General features: G+C 41.9%; 1 protein-coding gene across 4 annotated transcripts; it reads left to right on the top strand.

Moving 5' to 3' along the window:
- The first annotated feature begins 2,510 nt into the window (after positions 1 to 2,510).
- Positions 2,511 to 20,129, top strand: LOC124258716 (ankyrin-3-like). 4 transcript variants are annotated; one of them, XR_006893660.1, is made up of 14 exons: positions 2,511 to 2,710; positions 5,673 to 5,762; positions 6,400 to 6,621; positions 7,889 to 8,017; positions 9,557 to 9,646; positions 10,072 to 10,179; positions 11,264 to 11,383; positions 11,702 to 11,791; positions 12,655 to 12,828; positions 14,854 to 14,919; positions 15,863 to 15,976; positions 18,116 to 18,214; positions 18,662 to 19,481; positions 19,524 to 20,129. XR_006893660.1 is itself a non-coding variant. In XM_046692792.1 (13 exons), the coding sequence occupies exons 1-13, from the start codon at positions 2,657 to 2,659 to the stop codon at positions 18,797 to 18,799; spliced, it is 1,494 nt and encodes a 497-aa protein (XP_046548748.1). In that variant the 5' UTR covers positions 2,511 to 2,656; the 3' UTR covers positions 18,800 to 20,129. The 4 variants fall into 4 exon arrangements, 3 of the variants coding, with proteins under 3 accessions (XP_046548748.1, XP_046548749.1, XP_046548750.1); XM_046692792.1 differs by having other exon boundaries at positions 18,662 to 20,129; XM_046692793.1 differs by lacking the exon at positions 10,072 to 10,179 and having other exon boundaries at positions 18,662 to 20,129.
- The last annotated feature ends 1,696 nt before the right edge of the window (positions 20,130 to 21,825 follow it).

The following is a 21,825-nucleotide window of genomic DNA, read 5'->3' as shown; positions in this document are numbered from 1 at the left end:
AGCCACAGGGTTCAACAGTTCAGGTGAGTTTTGCACCATGGCAAAATGTTTTATTTCCCTCTGCATCTCTAGAACCTTTGGATATGTGAGGTTGGTAGTGAGTGAATCACTTTCTTCATTGTTATTGTCACACTCTTCATCACACTCTTCATTGTCCTCGTTACCACCACGAAGTATATTGAAATCTCATGTTGCCTTTCATGGTTACACGAAAGTATTAAAAGTGACGTCACTACAGCGCTGTTCCATGTGCGCTTCGCAGATAACATATATGTACTATGTATATAACCTGGCTGTTGATATCTGACCATAAAGAGCGATAACAAGTTAATTATATATACCATGACGATGGAATTCTACAGAAACACGCACCGTTTAATCTGAATATATTTTATGACGAACATTACTCCTTAACATGAGAGGGGCGGTGGGGTAGCCTAGTGGTTAAAGCGTTGACTCGTCACGCCGAAGAACCGGGTTCGAATCCCCGCATGGGTACAATGTGTGAAGCCCATTTCTGGTGTGCCCCGCCGTGGTGTTGCTGGAATATTGCTAAAAGCGGCGTAAAACCAAACTCAGTCAGTCAGTCTGCCTTAACATGAGAATCTCCACCAACATTCTGTTTGTTGTTTGGTGCAACGTTTAACATCCAATGATGTGTTAAGAGTATTTGTGTTAAGAGTATTTGTGTTAAGAATATATTAGTATTTATTACTCCAGGGCATAAATTACCACATAGGCGGGGAGAATTGAATTTTTAAAATGTATTATTTTACGTCAGAATGAAGATTCAGGGCTGGTGGGGGATGGGAAACAACATCGTGTATTGAGAATAGGCATTCACTGCTGGTATAGACCGGCAGTATTTAGACCACTCAAAGTTGATAACCAAAGTCACTTCAGGGACAGCAATAATACAGTGCACGTGAATGTGTGACTGAGTTTCTGAGCCCGCCTTCTGTATAGCTATGTCACCGTGGGTGGAACAGAAATGGGTTACTGCAGGGAATCGAACCCCGTCCTTCAGCGTGACACGCGAAGCCATAGTAACAAGGCGACCCCACTGCATTTAGTATTGTTAAAATACACATCTACACCAGCCTCTCCAGCCTTAGCAAGACGTTTGTAACTTGTCACTGTAGCGTAGCGATTGTGCTTGCAGTAACGATGTAAGTGGTAGAAGTAGTAGCAGTAGTGGTAACAGCAGTAGCGGAACAGTAGTAGTAGCAGTCGTCGCGGTAGCAGCAGTAGTAGTAGTAGTAGCAGCAGCAGCAGTAGTAGTAGTAGCAGTAGTGGTAACAGCAGTAGCGGAAAAGTAGTAGTAGTAGCCGTCGCGGTAGCAGCAGCAGTAGTAGTAGCAGCAGCAGCAGCAGTAGTAGTAGTAGTTGTAGTTGTAGTAGTAGTAGTAGTAGTAGTAGTAGTAGTAGTAGTAGTAGTAGTAGTAGTAGTAGTAGTAGTAGTAAAAGCAGTAGCCCCGTAAATATCCAGGTTGGAATTTTGTCTTCGGCAAGTTGTCGTAAAAGGCATGTCATCGTAACCTGCTTAGACTGATGCTCATGACGTCAATCACTGGGTGGTCTGGCCCAAGTTCGATTTTTAAAGATCATCGCCATCTGTTTGGAAGATTGGTGAGCCCTTGCTCGATAAAACAAAACCGTTGTAGGAGTATTGTTGTAGCAGTAGCTATTAGCATAAATAGCGTCATATGTTATGTGTCGTGAAGAGCTGAGCCTCACGTTCTAGTTGGACAGCAAAACGCACTGAGATTGTCAGTTGTCCGAGTCTAATGTGTCTTAATAAACAAGACATGGGTTTGCTTTCAATAAGCGAGACTGGGATTACGGCTAATCCTATTCAGTGGGCTCCCGTCCGTCACACTGATCGTGTTTCTAGCTGCCGTCGAGATTGTTGATCATAGCAACCAGTAGATTTGCGTGTTCGACTCACGCCCCCGTTTATCCATTAGGACGGTAGCGGGTTGGAGGGGCCCTGTCAGGGTTGCACAGATCTGTACACCCGGTCCCGTCCCATCGTTCAAGCGGTTAATCCATTAAAGGGGCATCTTAAAAAGGCCATTATGGTCATAAAAAATAATATAAGACGGTAAAACATAAATAACATAAAATATGTTTTGATATCTTGGGCAACCCGTATTGGTTGATCGGTAAATAGTTGATCAATAACTGATAATAGGGAGTCGATTATTCCCAGCTAAACCTGTACCAGCAAGTCTTCCGACAGTATAATCATTTCTTTAAACACACATTGGCCCTAAAACAAACAGAACATGAGCTTGCAACTACATATATTTTTAATTAAAAAGAACATGTCATTGATTTATTATTGACTAGCTGTCTGGTAAGCGGCAGGGTACTATGTCATAAGAATATAATTAACTGAGTTATACCATAGTCTGGGTTCAGAGATCAGTTCCATTGTTCACCCATACAGAGCCCCGTCAGTACTTGATAAGGCATTGTAGCCACCACGAATCATACAGGCAATCAGCACGCACATGTGCTGGCTGGGTTTAATTTCCGAGCCCACGCGAAGGAACCAATATGGACATATTCCAAAGACTTCAAAATGACACTTTGAAAGATCTGGGACTGTTCACGTGCAATGTGGAGTGATATAATCCCAACAGCTCGTGGAAATGACAGAAATGACGAAACGGGTACAGTTTGAGGATGACAGTAACAGCCAAGTTGTAAGTAGGCAACCCTGTCTGGTCGTATACAGCTGAACGATCACATTAGTGCTGATAAGACAATGCGACACGGAACCTGTTTTATTTGTCAGCCACTTGTAGTATTAATACTCTGTCATTCAACGACGGATTAGATAGGTATTTTGTTATGTCAGAGACTGTGTTTTATGCTGTTATAGACTGGCGGAACAACGACTATTTGTGTACGAACGTTACCACTGTTGCGAGCCTCTACTAATTCGATTTGATTTATTAATGATTAGATTTATGGGTAGGGTATATAAGGCAATAGCATACCATCTTGAATGGTCAAAGTGGAACTATTTTCGAGCCTGAGATCACAGAGTGTGCGAGATCTTATTATACATGGTATGAGGTGATCAGTAAATAAGGGCTTAGGAAGCAATATAGAATATCAGCGAGAAATACCTGTTACCTATACTTGGCTTACGGCTTACAAGACTTACGCTTAGTCACTGAATTTATATTGTTTTGATAAAAACGATTAACAACATTTAAACTGTAAACGAGTTAGTTGGAGATTCGGACCGTGATGGAAATCTAGACTTGCTTCATTTAGGATCCCCGCTCTTTGTAGAAATGGAAACAGGCGACAAAAAATAATGGCGGTTCGGGAAATGCCTGGCAGGCTTTCTGCGTGTGTCTCACTCTTTATTACTCTCTCAGAAACCCACCTTCTCCCCTCTCTCTCAATAATCCCTCATTCCCTCCCCACTCTCCCCTACTCCACGAACCCTCTTTTTAATACTACAGTGTTCATTACGTCCGTCCTATAACGGTATATTACAGTATACAATTAACATAAATCTCCTAATCTAGGTCAGTATGTAGGTGTCCCTCATTGTGTGTCTATGTATCCTGCCCATATAACCGACAGGGTCTATCGTCTACCTGTGTGATCGCTACATGTTAGCGGCCCAGTACAATAGTCCGGGGCACTGTATACACCTGAACGAGCGCAGGCAACATGGCGTGAACGGAAGGTGTTAGTACTGTTATAAACACTGGACCTGTTTCCCGGATACAATGAAACAATATTTGCTCGTTTCTGAAGACATAATTATGGACATTTCCGATAATATGAGAACGGTAATTTTAACTGTAAATTATTTGATTGTCCCAGGCTATGAGCAGTTGTGTAAAACTGTCAGCTGTTCAAACCCTACACAAGGCCAAATGAACAAGCATATCCTTCCATTCCTTGGTTATTGGTCCACGCGTTAGATCATGACGCCGAAGACTTGGGTTCGATTCCGCACATGGGCACAACACTCACACTCACTCACACTCAAGCCATATTTCAGTACGATACCATGGATATATTAATTCTTCTACCAAATAATTAGGAGATACATATACTGTTATAATTACGTTATATACCTCTGATTTTCCAACAGAGTATGTATATCTCCAATCTACCATAACCGTGTTATTAAGTGTCACTTAAAAAAATACTGTGTTGGAAGATCAGAGGTTTATAACGTGGTTATATACCTCGGAATGACTTTAGTTAACCAATCACAATCCAGTATTTACTGAAGTCATGGTAGAATTAAGACATGAAACGGATACTTCTAAATTTGTTCTAACGCTATTCCAGACCTATCCTGGTTTTCCTCCACCAAAGGTTTATATGCTCCTCCCCGTAACGTCTTCATATAGCTGAATACTGTTCTAAGCGGCGTCAAAGTGAGTGAGTGAGTTAAGTTTTACGCCGCTTTTTGAAGCCCATTTCTGGTGTCCCCCGCCGTGATGTTGCTGGAATATTGCTAAAAGCGGCGTAAAACCAAACTCAGTCAGTCAGTCAGTCAGGCATAGCTAGCCCGACTGGCTAGCAAAATCTTGGAACTATTTCGCACACTGCTTCTACCAAATTTATCGCTAGCGTGATACTGCTGCAAAGTTTGTTGCTGTACGTGTAAGTGTCAATGCGTCTTCATGGCTCCCAATTCTCTGCTTCATAAGCTCTTCATAACAAATGGTTCCTTTATTTATTCTCAGATTTTCACCCACAGTGCAATACATACCTTGTGAAGAACACTGGAAAAGAAAAAAAGAACATTTGTACTTTCCTGTGTTCCCTTATTCGTTTCCATGAGTATATCTGTGTTACACGTACACTTAAAGGAGCATTGGCCCTGAATTATTGGCAGCCCCAGCACATTTGATTAACCCCCACACTTCTCCAATTTACTGGCCATATTGTTATGCATAGCTTTTAAGAAGCAGTTAATGGTTACAGGTTACTCTCAGAAAGTGACTCAATTCAACACATACCGTAAATTACAACATGCTGATCATTAACAGAAAAGAATGTAACCCATGGGCTTAAAAATGAAACAAGGTCACGATCCACAAAACGATCCTAGGGACCGTTTATAATTTATGGCCAAGGAGGGGGGGGGGGTGGGGTGGTTGATGATAATTTTATGGAGAAGCATGTACAATGAATTTACAATTTATGTACAAAGTAAGTGACCCCCTGCATGTCATGTACAAAATCAATGACCCTCCCTTCTCCTTCCAATATTTTTTAAGCATAATTTTTAAATATTTCTATGTACAAAACTGCTGACCCCCCCCCCTCCACTAGATGCATGTGTACAAAATTGATGACCTCCCTACGTCCCCAGAACAAAATGGGTCACACACACACACGCACGCGCACGCACGCACACGCACACACACACACACACACACACACACACACACACACCGTAGCCATGAATTATGAACGGTCCCCTAGCTCTAGGATGTTCCTGACTCCTATGTTGTAACACTGACATACGACAGTCGTTGTACTAACGTCGCTTTGTGGAACTGCACCCAGTGAATAACACTTTCCCTTCAAGAAATTTGTCTTCGGGCAGTCGGAGTGAGAGAAATATTCTACTTTAACATATAAACACTTTACATAACGACGTGACCATTCACTTCACAGGAACCGCTGCATCGCGCATGTGCGCTGGGATCCTTAGACGACATTCGGGACTTCTTCAACAGCAATCCAAAACTAGACGACCATTTCTACGTAAGTGGCGTTCACCTAACCTTTTCCTCTTGATCTTTTTTCTCATTTCATTTGATGACGCCTAAACTTGTAATGCAGAATTAATGGTTACTGTCAACAACAGCAATATGTTACAAGAATGTATGAGTGAGTGAGTTTAGTAACGACAAGCATGGGTTACTGAAGGTTCATTCTAACCCGGACCTTCACGGGTTTACAAGAATGTATAGAGTTGTTGGTACTTCATCCTTAAAAGCAACCCCATCTTAAGAAAAACTCATCATCGTTTCACTTATTGTGTGATGGGCCAAGCATGCAAAGCGCGGTGTTTGTCCGTAAGAGTTGTTTCCCTTTAGCGTGACAGGAACCTGTGGTCGTCGATTAGAATCCATGATTGGATGTGTTTCCATGTTTGTCAGAACAATACCATGCTCCGAGTTTCATCAAAATGGTACACTTCAATTGCCTGAATCACTTTGGGTCATCTTGCCATTTCAAAACTTATCATTCAAACACTTTCAAATCGGCGTTAAAACATACTCATATTTCAGTCAAGGAATGGTGGTGCTTGGGCAGAGAGTAGATCCGAACAACCGAACAATATCATAGACATGTGTGTTCATTTTTCTTACTGAATGTCTTTATGCATTGATAACAGGAAGGGTTGTCTCCCTTGCACGTTGCGATACTGAGTGACCGCACTGACGTCATCGATGTGATAGACGTCCTCGTCAACAATGGCGTCGACGTGAATGCTCAGACAGAGACGAATAAAGACACAGCCCTCCACCTAGCGGTAGAAAACGGAGAGTTTCCTCAAAATTATGACGTCATAGTCAAATTAATCGACTGCAAGGCCGATGCTGAAATCCGCAATAAGGTGAGAGGAACTGCCCGCATGGAGACGTCAGGTGGCGCTCCGCACAGACAATAGGAAATACTGTCAAGGATTACCGAGTAACATCGGGCTGTAGGGCATCTCACTTGGCAGTGTCTGGCGCAGTCGTCTACTCCCGCCACTTTTGACTTAACAGAGTTGTGTCCCTTAGACGCGTTAGGAACTAATGATCATGGTTCGAATCCAAGATTCGCCCTAATGATGTTCCGAGCTTTGTCAGCACCACACACGTGTTAGGCGGTTTTATGTGGTAATCATGTAAGATCGGCATCAGCGTCGAAACGATCCGAGTTAGAATTGATCTCAGCAACCTATGCTTGTCGCAAGAGGCGACTAACGGGATCGGGTGGACAGGCTCGCTGACTTGGTTGACATGTCATTGTATCCCAATTGCATTAATCAATGCCCGTGATGTTGATCACTGGATTCTTCCAGACTTGATTATTTATAGGCCGTCGCCATATAGTTAGAATGTTGCTGAGGGCGGCGTAAAACAAACAAATATTGGGCGTTTCTCCTACATCAAGTACGTCCTAGCGAGATGGTAGCAAGGCAGCTCGGGGGAACTGCCGAGAGCTGCGTTTCATTCGGCTGAAAACACCTCTCGCCTCGCTAATATGTAACAAGTACGACAATACGTTGAGTAGTATACGTCATGGGGCTACGGGATTAGGGACTTCCCAAGTGCTCAATTTTTAAATTGAGCCCTTGGGAGGGACCTGGTCCCGTAGCCCCATAGTGTATACTACTTTCCGGCTCAGACCTAAATGAGGTGAGCGGAATTCCGGCGTTTCCTACGACGGTCACATCCTGCCTTTGGCCGTCCCTATACAAGCAGCCGGAATACCGTAGTATTTATATAAACTTCAATATAAATGTCATAAGACAATAGCAGTAATGTATGAAAGGGGCTGAGTGGTACGGGAGGGCAGACAGGTCATTATACAATGCAGTGGTGATGACGATTTAGAATGGAGAATAGCATGTCTGGGCTATATAGTATTTGGCCTTTGGAAATGTGTATCGTGGCAATGGCGGTCCAGAATCAGTCGCTATGGCAACACTAAAGCACCAAGAGCGGAAGAACAACACATCGATAAGTAAAAGAACAACACAAATGATGGTTTGAAATTTCACTAATAGAGTCATAATATTATATTTATTATAATAGGGTTATCCATCATGATTTGAAAAATGACACATGCCTTTGATTGTCAAGCAGAACATTATCACTTTCTATATTTTCCAGCGACTCCGTTCCGCCTATGACTGTGCACTGGCCAAAGGCCACGACTTGGTTGCCTCAACGCTGGACGGTTCCAAAAGCACCAACGAGGTGCAGAATTCCTACCGTGAACGATACGGGGAGAAGTATGCTGTGAGTTGGCGTTCCTACTTTGAGTGTCGAAATTCCTCGTATGAGAATAAGTAACAGTTTATGGACAACAGCGTGACACACGCCAAGAGATATAAATGTTCGGAAGAACTAAAACGGGGTTACAGTATCTTAATGGGAAGCTGTGTCCGTTTAAAATGTGTGGAGATATATCTATCTTCGTTCACATCAGGCCTCCGTGGCCTAGAGGATACGGTGTCTGCCCGGAGCTTTAGGTCGCAGTGTGCGAAATTTATGCTGGTCCTGTGGTCCCTGGTTAATAAAAACTCACCAGGACCACTAAATGATAAGTTTGCAGTGGTAATGGTGGCCAGTGAATTTTCTAAGTAAATCTACGAATGTTATTTTGGACCAGTGAAGTACAGACAGGACCACTAATCACTCGCCGGTCCTGTGGTCCAGTGGGAAATTTTCCAACGCCCCTTTCCCTGGGTCGGGGTTCGATTCCGTCCGCTTCATACCAAAACGCTTTAAAAGATGGTACTTGTTGTTACCCAGGCTGAATCTCGTCATTGAGGGGATAAAACGAGGACCGGTCGTATACTGTGTAGGGTATCCATGGTAAGCTGCATGTACGTATATCTGGCTGGTAACACTCCCTATAAAACCGGGGCTGTGGGGTAGCCTAATGGTTAAAGCGTTCGCCCGTTACGCCGAAGACCCGGGTTCGATTCCCCACAGTGGTACAATGTGTGAAGCCAATTCCTGGCGTCCCTTGCCGTGATATTGCTGGAATATTGCTAAAACGGCGTAAAACTAAACTCACTCACCCACCCTATAAAATGGCTTTAAAAGAAGAATCATCTACAAACACACCCACGTGACGTTAAGCTGCTTTTCACCACACCTCTTCCATCTGGTCAGCCCGTGCAAGGCAGTTAGTTTCCCGTTACAGACATCGTATCCCTTAATACACCAGATGGCGTGAACCAGACAATCAGCCCAGGGATGTAGACGAGTTCACTGTTGTATTGATGATCTTGAATAGATGTTCATTGATTGACGCTCATTTGGGATTGTTTCACGCACGATAGCATTAACTGATGAGTCATATACACTCCTATCCCCGACTGACCATAACGCAACTGGAGGAATGAAATTACCCGTCACCCCAGATGATTCCGGGTCAGAACAAGTTCGTAAGAAGTGACGTAAGAGTTCGGATAGGAAGGCGTGTTGACCTGATTCATTACGTTCCCGACGGCAATGATTATAGAATCTATCACTGGATTGTCTGGTCCCGACACGATTATTCACATCCCGCAGTCATACAGCTGGAATGTTGCCGAATGCGGCTTTAAAGAACGTACTAACAAACTAATCAGACTTGGCGGGTGTGGTGGGGTGTGGTGGGGTGGGGTGCGCCTCCCCCCTTTTTGTGACCGTTGCTCATGCACTCAACCACCGGTCAACCACCTGACCAAGAGTATCTTATTTACATAATTCAGGACGATATGGCTGGAATGTTGTAGACTATGGAGTGAAACAATATTCAGTTTGTACCTGGCGTCCGTGTTGCAGCCCATCCTGAACGAGGCAGTGTTGGAGAGCGATGAGGACACTATGAAGGAGTACATCAAGAAGGGTGCAGATCCCAACTACATCAACAAGGTACGCTTACAATACACAACATACCTGATAGGGAGTAGTTTCAGGCGTCGTCATGGCAACAGTATAGAGCGCGCCGATGCCTTACAACCTGTTGACACGTTCACTCATCTATATATGGGAGACGTAAGGATATATTTCAGTCAGTGTCAGGTTATTGCTTATGTTATAAAAGAACGCTTTATTGTGGAAAAGGACAAGAAACAAATGCAGAAAGATATGTCGCATGTCAAAAATCAGGAAACTGTCTATAACTCATATTCTTGATGAAAGAGAAAACGTACGTCTTGAGTTACCTTATCAAGGTAACTGTCTCCACGATTAGATATTCTTGTATTTAAAATTCACATGCAATATGTAAGTGTTTGTTGTCGTAATGTACGGGTTACAACTATTGCCATAATGCTGTCTGATATGTGTGTCTTCAGTATGGCGCCGGCGCTATCCACTATGCACTCACTCGATGTACACTTCCTGTCATGCGCGTGCTGGACATGCTTATTTCCGCTGGGGCGGATGTTGATCTCCGAGATGATGTAAGTATCATAACACAACCAGTGTACATGCTAAACTGTAGACTTGATATTATTTAAAAGACAAACATAGACGGAATCTTTAAAGGTCACATGCAACCAAAAAATCAAACATAATTATAACACAATTATCACTTCTTCATGACATATAATATGCATTGCTGATTATGAAAAAAACAAATAAACAAAATTATAAGCGTATAATCGCAAATCAAAAGTGCAATATTTTGTACTTGGGTTTACCTCCCTCGAAACGAAGCAGCCGGGATACCGAACCCAGTCAGAGCGGGTGGATGTGCACTCAAGTGTAACGGCTGGTTCATTAGCAGATGCCGCCTTCACGGCTAATTGTGTGTGTATATATAGAAAGTTATGTTTTGTAAATACATGCTCATTTTTTGTGTATAACATTTTGCAATCAACAGACATCATAACATGTCATGTGTTCAAGTATCACACCTGCCTGTCTGTGTAATTACATAATGTGACAGAGACCGAACTCGGGCCATAAATCAATGCGTTTTGTTTATGGTGTATAGCCTGATTGGTGTTAAGTTCAAATTGCATGTGGTCAGTGATCGCAGTTGTGTATTGAATATTGCCATTAGCAGACAGGCAGGCAGACACACAGGTGTCAATAAAACAAGACATTGAGTTTTGTCTGTGACAGCTAGGACATGGCAGAATCAAGAACTAGTCTACTAATCCGCTCGTCAATATAAAATCTATCAATCATCAAATTGGTTTGTTCATCGAACTATCGAAACAACCAATCAATCTTCAAAGGTTAAACCGCTATGGATATCGAATGAAAACAACCAATGACTTTTTTAAATCTTATCCGCAATGAAGTAAATCTCTATTATTTAGGATATATATAATCATATAATCTCCTTTGATCTTGGTGCAACTATGTTGGCCGTTTTCTCTAGGCACAGGGACCGTTTTCTCTTGGTTCGGACGCCGTTCCAGCGCGGTGGCCGTTTTCTCGATTTTTGGGGTCCGTTTTCGCTGGGGTCCGTATTTCTCCGTTTCCTTAGTCGTGCCAATGCCATGTGACCCCAAGATAATCGGAGAGTTATTTCAGGAAGGCGACAGTGCTCTTAACCTGGCCATCAAGAACGAGGATCTTCGCAAGAGCGGCCAGATGATGCAAGTGGTCAATCTTCTCCTTGAGTGTGGCGCCGATGTCACCTTTAAAGATCTGGTAGGAACTACTCCAACTGAACAAATGCACCTCCGAGTAATTGTGCTGTGATTAATTCATATATTTAGTTCGAACGTACCAATGTGTTGTCATTGGTTCACCGGCAGGTAGGATACGCTCACCTGACATCATCAGGTAGTGATTCGGGAATGCCTGCTTTTGATATGGCCAGTATCGTACAATAGACTCTTTTAGCAGACATTTCTTATGATTATTATGCAAACTTAAGGGTTTTGTCGCTTTTTCATCATCATCATCGTCATCATCATCATATTATCATCATCGCGATGATCAGTAAAACGTTATGATTATTACTAGGATGGCAAGGACGCACTTACGCTAGCCAAGGAGAGGCAATACAGCGATGTTGTTGCGGTGTTGAACAAGTCCAAGTCGGAACACGTCAAGGTAAAACAAGTTAAATCTTCTTTGTAGTAACTTGACTTACGGATTTGCCCCAAAACCTTTCGTTCGAAATTTGAACAAAATAAAAAACTGTAAACCAAAGTCAAGGTCTTAAAAACGGTTCCCTCGTAACAATAATCTTAATAGGGGCTAAATACAAAGCATGATCAGAAATATATATTATTTAACAATTAAAAGTGGTAGATCCTTGCACTATTGGTCCGTGTTGAATGCATTTTCATATGGCTTTGTCCTTTTTGGATGGTTCAAAGTCCAACGTTGGTGATCGATTTCTTTCCAAATTGTTACATCAAACTTTACAGACTGATAATTAATGAAGACTAAAAGGGCCTTAACATGACAGGAGGTCAGTGTCGGCAGAGGCACTAATTACTCCAAATCTTTGTCTTCACGCACCTATTTACAACAAGAGTCGAGGAGAACATCAATCGTGTACCTATCAGGTTTCTATTGTCAACTAGTTTCAGAACCATAGGTTTAGTGGTACGTGGTAGTGGATTCGTCCCCCAAACAGTCTTAGATGTTCCTGAATGATACCCTGTTGATACCAAACCGTTTTCGTAAAAACAAAACCAAGCAATTTTAACACATCATATCCGTAAGAGTATTTTGTAGACCGACAACAAATGTTTCAGTAGTCTCGTTGGAAAGTCTGGGTAATTTCTTTGGGTAATCCCCAAAATACAGTGCTAAGATAGGGAACTCCATTAAGAATCTTTTCAATATCCTCTGTGATTCATGTAATCTATGCATGATGAACAAACCATACAGTACTTCATGTGAAACACAAGGTGTTCACAATACAGTTAGCTCAAATAAAATACAGCACTGCATGCGTAATATAGGAAGGAGAACAGAGTCCCGAGCCATTGCCGGAGAGTAGTTCGGAGCAATCTCCGGAACCAGTGCCAGTGCCAGGTACTCCATTGCCGGAGAGTAGTTCGGAGCAATCTCCGGAACCAGTGCCAGGTACTTCTCCGGTTCCCAAACCGGAAACAATGTCATCACCGGAACCGGAAGTGAGTATGGTGCATATGAATAACCCCCTGCGACGTCTAACCTTCTCACTCCGTGTGTTTTGTTTGGGTTCTTCTACTGAAAAGGAAGGACCTCTGAATATTTGTAACAGAGTAATTAACACTTACTTAATAAATGGTGTATGTGTTTTATATTTGATCTGATTAGATCTGGTGTGCTGCACATTATTTTGTAGCAGCATTGCACATACTGTTTTGTATAATATATGATATACTGTAGTTAAATTGAAAGCATGTTTTCTGTTTACAGTGTGATGCACTATATTTATTTATGTAGAAGAATGCACTGTCTATGCATAATAAATTATATACTGTACTTATTATTACCCCCCGCAACGCGTTTTGCGAGGGTTTTAAAATGGACTCCGTCCGTGCGTGCGTGCGTGCGTGCGTACGTCCGTCCGTGCACGTTTGTCTTTTCCGGAGCAGAACTCTAAAACCGTTCAATATTTCTTCACCAAACTTGGCACATAGATAGATCTGGTGGTATACTGGTGCCTTTTGGTAGTTTTGGAATTCTGAATAAAATATTTTTGGCATTTCCGTGGCAACAAGTTTGACTTAGCCTGAAATTAGTGGTAGTGCTCTTTTCCGGAGCAGAACTCTAAAACCGTTCAATGTTTTTTCACCAAACTTGGCACATACATAGATCTGGTGGTGTACTGGTGCCTTTTGGTAGTTTTGGAATTCTGAATAAAATATTTTTGGCATTTCCATGGCAACAAGTTTGACATAGACTGAAATTGGTGATAGTGCTCCTTTCTGGAGCAGAACTTTAAAAACCTTTCAATACTCTCCTTCCACTTTTCTATATACACACCTAAATATTTGACATAATCATAACTCGTAAACATAATCATGAAGAGTATTTTGCCATTGCGGGGGATATTGATGACTTTGTCTTCTTGTATAATTGTTTTTGTTTACAACGTGATGCACGATATTTATTTATGTAGAAGTGATGCACTTTTCGTTTATTCATGATATGTTAGACTAACCTATTTTGCAGATATTAATGTATGATTGTAGTTCTACCTAAACGGCTTATCCTACTTGCTTTCTGAACATATTCTAAAAGACCAGTTACTATGAATTATATTCTTTCGAGTGACAGCCCCAGACGCTTTCCCCGATTTGAATACCTTTCATTTGTGTCTGAGTGTTGTGTATTTGGGGGCGTGTGGTCTGCTGTGTTTCAATAATTTGTTGTACGTAATTGCTTCCCTTTCGCGGATCCGCGTGTTGTGGGTTTGTATCCCGAATATGGCCCGTGTATGTTAGTATTAACCGATCGTAGTGGTGTCACAAACCTCTACATAACTACGACATTCTTCTAGCTGGGCAGATAATTCTATAATTGATAAAAAACTATTCAAAACACACCCAAAGTGGTTGTCAACGGGTCATATACTGAAACCAACTCTAACTCAGCAATAGCACAGTTTAATGCTGGTTAGATTGTCATCAAGCGAGAAGACCTTTTCAGCTGTATAACGACTTTCAGTTCATCCTACGAGATCAGTAAAGTAGAGAAATATCTCTAATATAATCGATTGTCTGAGCACGTAATACCACACGTCTTAGGCATGTCTTTAGTTAAGCCTCTTGTCACTTGCAGCATATACTGAGACTAAAAACGTCATCTTCACGTTAGTCACACAGGAATTTCACTTGCTGCTGTTTGTAGTGACTCCCTATTAAAACAGGTCCACAATGACCTATGCTCGTAAGACCAGAAGAGATCAGATGGTCCCCTGATTTTGTGGGCATAACGAGATCATCCACTGCTTTGTTTTGTTCAGACTTGATTTTTACAGCTCGCTATTACATTGCTGGAAACGTGCGGTGTCACACGAATACAATCAACCACTATGTGTAGCTACAAGGAAGCACAGCCGCCTTAACTATCCAGTCGTTTCAAATGACGGGAAACAACACACGTATTCTCTGTGGCCATGTTTTTACAGACAGATTCTCCTTAACATTTTTACAATACATGTATTTCAGCACGTGGTGATGGAAGCCTTGGAGGACACACGTGAGACCGATGGCAACGTGAACAAACCGAATGAGGTGCGTTGGCAAGACCTTTACAAGAAATGATCGTATCATATATGTCCATTACGACTCAGACCCTACACACATGGCGAAATGATCGTAACGTATGTACATTACGACCCAGACCCTATACATATGGCGAAATGATCGTAACGTATGTACATTACGACCCAGACCCAACACACATGGCGAAATGATCGTAAAGTATGTACATTACGACACAGACCTTACACACATGGCGAAATGATCGTAACGTATGTACATTAGGACCCAGACCCAACACACATGGCGAAATGATCGTAACGTATGTACATTACGACCCAGACCCTACACACATGGCGAAATGATCGTAACGTATGTACATTAGGACCCAGACCCAACACACATGGCGAAATGATCGTAACGTATGTACATTAGGACCCAGACCCTATACACATGGCGAAATGATCGTAACGTACGTACATTAGGACCCAGACCCTATACACATGGCGAAATGATCGTAACGTATGTACATTAGGACCCAGACCCAACACACATGGCGAAATGATCGTAACGTATGTACATTAGGACCCAGACCCAACACACATGACGAAATGATCGTAACGTATGTACATTACGACAGAGACCCAACACACATGGCGAAAGGATCGTAACGTATGTACATTACGACCCAGACCCAACACACATGACGAAAGGATCGTAACGTATGTACATTAGGACCCAGACCCTATACACATGGCGAAATGATCGTAACGTACGTACATTAGGACCCAGACCCTATACACATGGCGAAATGATCGTAACGTACGTACATTAGGACCCAGACCCTACACACATGGCGAAATGATCGTAACGTATGTACATTACGACCCAGACCCAACACACATGGCGAAATTATCGTTCCATATTTACATTTACCAGAGAACAGATGATGTAACGTTACGTATGTACATTCCAGGACGGGCTGTATCCAATTCACCAGGCCGTGTTGAAGGACGACTCTGACGAGAGGCAGAAGTTGTTGGAGACGTTGACGGAAGCAGGCGCCGATGTCAACGTTGTAGTCAAAGGGGTGAGGAAAAAGGACAGATATCTGGGCATCTAAACATACCAGGAACGTCGTTCCTCAGGTGTATAGAATAACAACTGCTTCTGGAATGCTGGGGACAAATGACAAAGATATTTCCTTGATCAAATCTTCATACTTCTGTACGGCTTGCTTCCTAATGAATATTTAATTGACCCATGACGTTTGACTGTTCAGATAGATGAAAATTAAGTGTCTCTCTTTCTAACAATTCTATATATACGCCGCTTACAAACTACAACACCGTCACAAGGAGAACTTGAACTCGTTACAGCTGTATGACTACTTGGGATATTATGACATACCTCACCACTCAGTGCCCATGCTTGTCGTAAGAGGCGACTAACGGGATCGGGTGGTCAGGCTCGCTGGCTTGGTTGACACATGACATCGGTTCCCAATTGCGCAGATAGATGCTCATGCTGTTGATCACTGGATTGTCTGGTCCAGACTCATTTATTTACAGACCGTCGCCATATACCTGGAATATTGCTATGTGCGGCGTAAAACTAAACTCGCTCACTACTCAGTGGGAAATGCGAAAATTTTGTGTCTAACCCAAAAAAATAATTAAAATGTTGCAAATAATTCATTACATGTGCTCGCATGTACTTTCGGCTGGTAACTGGTCTTAGGAAATGGTCATAATGTATTTATAGTAAACCAAAGTTATTAGTTAAATACCTGATTGTATCGGAATATGTTAAGAAAATTACCCGATTGTGTTTACGTTATAGAGTGTTGAGTGAGTGAGACAATCAAGTGATCAACAGCATGACGTTATGGAGTAACATAATTACGACCTGATTCTATGTTAGACCCGTGACAATCCGGGTTAGAATTGGTCTACATCAACCGGTGATTGTTGCAAGAGGCGACTGACGCGATCGGGTGGTAATGCTCGCTGACTTGGTTGACACAAGGCCTAATTGCGAAGAGTGATGCTCATGCTGTTGATCACAGGATTGGCTGGTCCAGACGCGATTATTTTTAGAGACCGCCGCTATATAACTGTAATATTGCTGAGTGCGGCGTAAAACAACAAACAAGTGTTCTTTTGTAACGTATGATTCTTAAAGAACGAATAAACTTTGTTTTGTACAATTTTGCTGTCAACAAGGTCGATTTAAGTTAATTAAGGGTCGAAATGAGTAGTTTAATGACAGGGTTTGATTTATAACGATGCCAATAAATGATTTATGCATTTGTACCCCCCTAGAGTATACACTACACGCCAAAAGAAACGTTACCCTCCTACCTTAATGAATTACTGAAAAACTATCAAAGATATGTTAGAAAGTATTAGTTTACAAGAAAGCTTTATGCAAATCACGAAACAAAAATCTCAAATGCATTCATATTTAGGTGAAATGCATCCTTTTCAGAAGAGTTAAATTGTCCTATTTTCGTCCATGCCGAAATTAACCAACAACAGTGATTTAAATGTCCAAAAGAAAGGTTGAAATATACTTCTGCTTTGAGACAAAGATAAAGCATTTAAAGGCACCATTTTTCAACTATTAAAACAAGAAACAACTTTTGTAGAATTTGTAAAATTGTAAAATAATCATTCCTATGATTCCAGTCTTTCAAAACATTTTCTGCTGATTTGCATGAGTGAAAACAAGTAAAACGTGTCTTTGGTATTGTGAAAAAGTGTTTAGGAACATCTAAAATTATCCTTGTTAACATATTTGCTTGCAAAGTAACATTTTTCCGGTTTCTGTGTACACATAGCAATATCAGTCGCCAAAACGCAGCAATATTCAAGCAGTATTTGCATCCATTTCACACGTGGAATGATTCTATAGGGTATGCAGAGAGCCTAGAATACATGATATGATACACAAGTACGAGAAATATGCCACGATTAACAGCTGACAAAAGCGAAAGAGCCATTGGGATGGTGCAGATGGGGTCGACGTACAATGCTGTTGCCAACGCCCTCGGATGCCGCTGTATCACGGTTATGAGGCTTATTCAGGGCTTCAGTCAGACTGGGGTCACCGTAGACAGACCAAGAAGTGGACGTCCACTAAGGCAGAAGGGTAACGTTTCTTTTGGCGTTTAGTGTGTGTGACCTTTAAACTGCGTTAACGCTTAGCACACCCTGGTACGTTACAGCTTGGTACGACACCTCTCCACCTGGCCGCGGAGAAGAACAGGGTCGACTCTGTGAAATTCCTACTGGAACATGGTGCTGACAAGACCAAGAAGACGCTGGTAGGTCCTTGTACGGGTAGATTCAAAACCAAAGGCATTCCTTGCTGAACTAAACTTGCCCAATCAACCGAGATGGCGTTATACTCTTATATACCATATAAAGTGTGTACTGTATGATTTCAGTCACCGAGAGTGTGGATGGTTGTTCTATTTGTTATTTAAATGGGCGATATTTCAGCTATATAATGACACGTTACGCTTAGCGAGTTGGATTCAAGACCGCTATTCATGTTTTACCACCACGTGTCCTTGTTGCAAGGCGACTAACAGGTCACGTGTCAGACTCGCCAACGTGGTTCATGAAGGTCATTGCGACCCGATTACAAGATCTGTGCTCATGATGCCCATCACTGGATTCGATTATTTACACATACCCGTCATATTGCTGAATATTGTGGTGTAACCAAATAAACCAAACCTTCACTTTACCCATTGATACCCCTACAGCTCGGCAAGACGGCGTTTGACATGGCGTCGGACAAAGGGCATACCGAGGTGATGGAGCTGTTGGGCGACCGCCACGACATCGTCCAGGACAGGTGGAAGAAGGGGGCCAAGAAGTCAAGCTCCTGCACCATATTATGACCTGCATACCTACAGCACCTCAGACCCAAGTGCAATCCATGTACTCCACGTCTAGTGATATTGAACTGTGATATAAAGTTGTAGCTTGGGGCGGTTTACAAAACACGATGTAGGCTTATTGGGTCAACTGTGTAGCCGTGTACACCACAATTTGAAAGCACAACAAAAACCACAAGGACAAGAATAATCGCCATATTGGCAGTCGACCTCCAGAATGTTTACGCTTAGCTTATGCCTTATATCAGAACGTGTGTGTATTACGCTACACCCTTTTGATGAAAGGAGCTTGTCGGATATACATTTCTTGGTACGTTAGCATTTTTCAAAACGCCATGGACCAATAATTTGAGGTACTTTAATTGTAAGATAGGATAGAGTAAGTGATGTAAAGTGGTGAATGAGAGTAATCTACGGTTATAACGAACTCAACGGGATCACTAATTATAGTTCAGGATAACCGTAGTTCGTTACACGCATTAGGAATAAAATATACTGTGGTTGGGACAGAAAACAACAACAGAACCCCCAGTTCGTTATATCCGTCAATTCGTTATAAGCGTTGTTTACGGTACATCGCTAATAGCAATGTGCTCACAGCCATATTGCAGCGAAAGGTCTTGTGGGACCATAAATCGCCTTTACACATAGTACTCATTGGCGGATCCAGAGAAGGGGGGAAGGGGTGTGTGTCTGGGGTTCGAACCCCTTCCCCCCTTTTGAAAAGACTTAAGACCTCATTGAAGATTTTTTTTGCGTTGGCGGAGCCAATGGGGGGTTCAGCGGCTTCGCTGGTACTAATGCAAGGAAGTGAACCCAGGTGTTTGGCGAGACCAGCCAGCACCTTTACCACTGGCCTACTTCACCCTTCTCGATGTCATTTCAGGATGGGTGAAGAATCTTCAAAATCATAAAGACCTATCATAATTAACACCGTGATTGTAGTTTTGCTCCACTTTTAAGAACTGACAATCACTGACATAAACATCGTAAATAATGTAAGATGAGAAATCCTTTCAATTGATTCTTCCAGGCATATCCACGACTCATCCATAAGAGGTTGTGGTCTTCGAGGTAAAAAACAACTAGCGAACCTATAATATAATGTTTTTGGCACCGTCAGTGACAATCCTGTGACACTTCATCACGTTGTTTGTTGTGCAACGCCGCAGTCAACAATATTCTGCCTATTTGGCGGTGTTGTGTAAAATATATTTATGTCCGCCCTGTATACTCATTGTATATATTATGATATTACATTGTAAATTATTTTATACCGGTGTATGTTAATGTAAACAACTGATCAAGGAAATAAATATTTTCCAAAAACGTGGTTCTATCGATATTAATTTGTGTTCCTTCACTGTACCCAACAGCATACAAGTCTTTTATAAGCGAGTTTTTCAGTAGTAATGGGTACTGTCGTTAAAAACACATAAGATATATTTACAGGGGTCCAGCACACATTGATTTTGTGCAAAGTGGGGCGAAACTGATACATTCTGATTGCCTCATTGTTCGGTAATGCTTTGCACTGCTCAAGCTGGAAATCTTAACCCAGTTCCACGACAACAGCGCGAAGATGATTGTAACTTCACTAATATAACATTGGGAGGGGGAAATCAGCAATGATTTCGTACATGACTTGCAGGACGGGATCACTACTTTGTACATTTAGAAGTAAAGTTTAGAGGGGGTCCATGTTTTATTCCCTTGAAACAGAGCTCAGGGGTAACAAACTGTGCATTTTATGATGCACGCGCGATTGAGACACCGATCTTCCACGAACTATCCATGAGTCAGCTCTCAGAAGTGGATACTGAGAATATATTGTTCCCCTGGAAAACAAATAACTTAACTATATCGGGCAAATAAGGCATATACTGTGTTGTCCACAGTAGGACCAGATCTTGCATATAGTACTTTGTAGAAGAAAAGTAACCACAGAACAGATCAGGGTGTTTTCAATGCCTTAAGCCCCTTTCATGTATCAGGAATCTATTATCAGTCTTCAGACAGACTATAAGATGGTCCTCTCTAACAAGTTCCACTATCAGTCAAAGAAAAACACCAAATGGTAGAACAGTACCAAAATGTCAAGATAAATTACATCACAAACAAACTGCAACAAGAAGACATCAATATCCCCCGCAATGGCAAAATACTCTTCATGATTATGTCTCACGAGTTATGATTATGTCAAATATTTAGGTGTGTATATAGAAAAGTGGAAGGAGAGTATTGAAAGGATTTTAAAGTTCTGCTCCAGAAAGCAGCACTATCACCAATTTCAGTCTATGTCAAACTTGTTGCCATGGAAATGCCAAAAATATTTTATTCAGAAATCCAAAACTACCAAAAGGCACCAGTACATCACCAGATCTATCTATGTGCCAAGTTTGGTGAAGAAATAGAGAATGGTTTTAGAGTTCTGCTCGAGGAAAAGAGCACTACAACCAATTTCAGTCCAAGTAAAACTTGTTGCCATGGAAATGCCAAAAATATTTTATTCAGAAATCCAAAACTACCATGGAAAGGCACCAGTACACCACCAGATCTATCTATGTGCCAAGTTTGGTGAAGAAACAGTGAACGGTTTTAGAGTTCTGCTCCAGAAAAGAACACTACCACCAATTTCAGTCTAAGTCAAACTTGTTGCCATGGAAATGCCAAAATATTTTATTCAGAAATCCAAAACTACCAAAAGGCACCAGTACACCACCAGATCTATCTATGTGCCAAGTTTGGTGAAGAAACATTGGATGGTTTTAGAGTTCTGCTCTGGAAAAGAGACCAAATTAATACGGACGGACGGACGGACAGACAGGCGACAGAGTCCATTTTAATACCCCCCACAAAACGTGTTGCGGGGGATAATAACAGAGCGAGTGTCATCCCAGTCAGTAATATTACAGCCATTTCTCAAACTGGTGGCATGGACAATCCATCCTATCAAACATTTCACACATTTACTCCATCAATGGTGTGCTATTGCAACAAAAGTACCTATAATCTATTAAGCCTCCATA

The sequence above is a fragment of the Haliotis rubra genome, unplaced genomic scaffold, assembly GCF_003918875.1.
Source record: "Haliotis rubra isolate DU_JTF1 unplaced genomic scaffold, ASM391887v1 Scf7, whole genome shotgun sequence".
Classification (NCBI taxonomy): domain Eukaryota; kingdom Metazoa; phylum Mollusca; class Gastropoda; order Lepetellida; family Haliotidae; genus Haliotis; species Haliotis rubra.
This window is presented reverse-complemented; position numbering and strand designations above follow the sequence as displayed.

Coding starts and splice junctions, on each gene's coding strand:
- LOC124258716 (XM_046692792.1), top strand. CDS start 2,657: ATGACAGAAATGACGAAACGGGTACAGTTTGAGGATGACAGTAACAGC. Junction 9,647..10,071: donor ATCCCAACTACATCAACAAG/GTACGCTTACAA, acceptor GTGTGTCTTCAG/TATGGCGCCGGCGCTATCCA. Junction 15,977..18,115: donor TCAACGTTGTAGTCAAAGGG/GTGAGGAAAAAG, acceptor GGTACGTTACAG/CTTGGTACGACACCTCTCCA.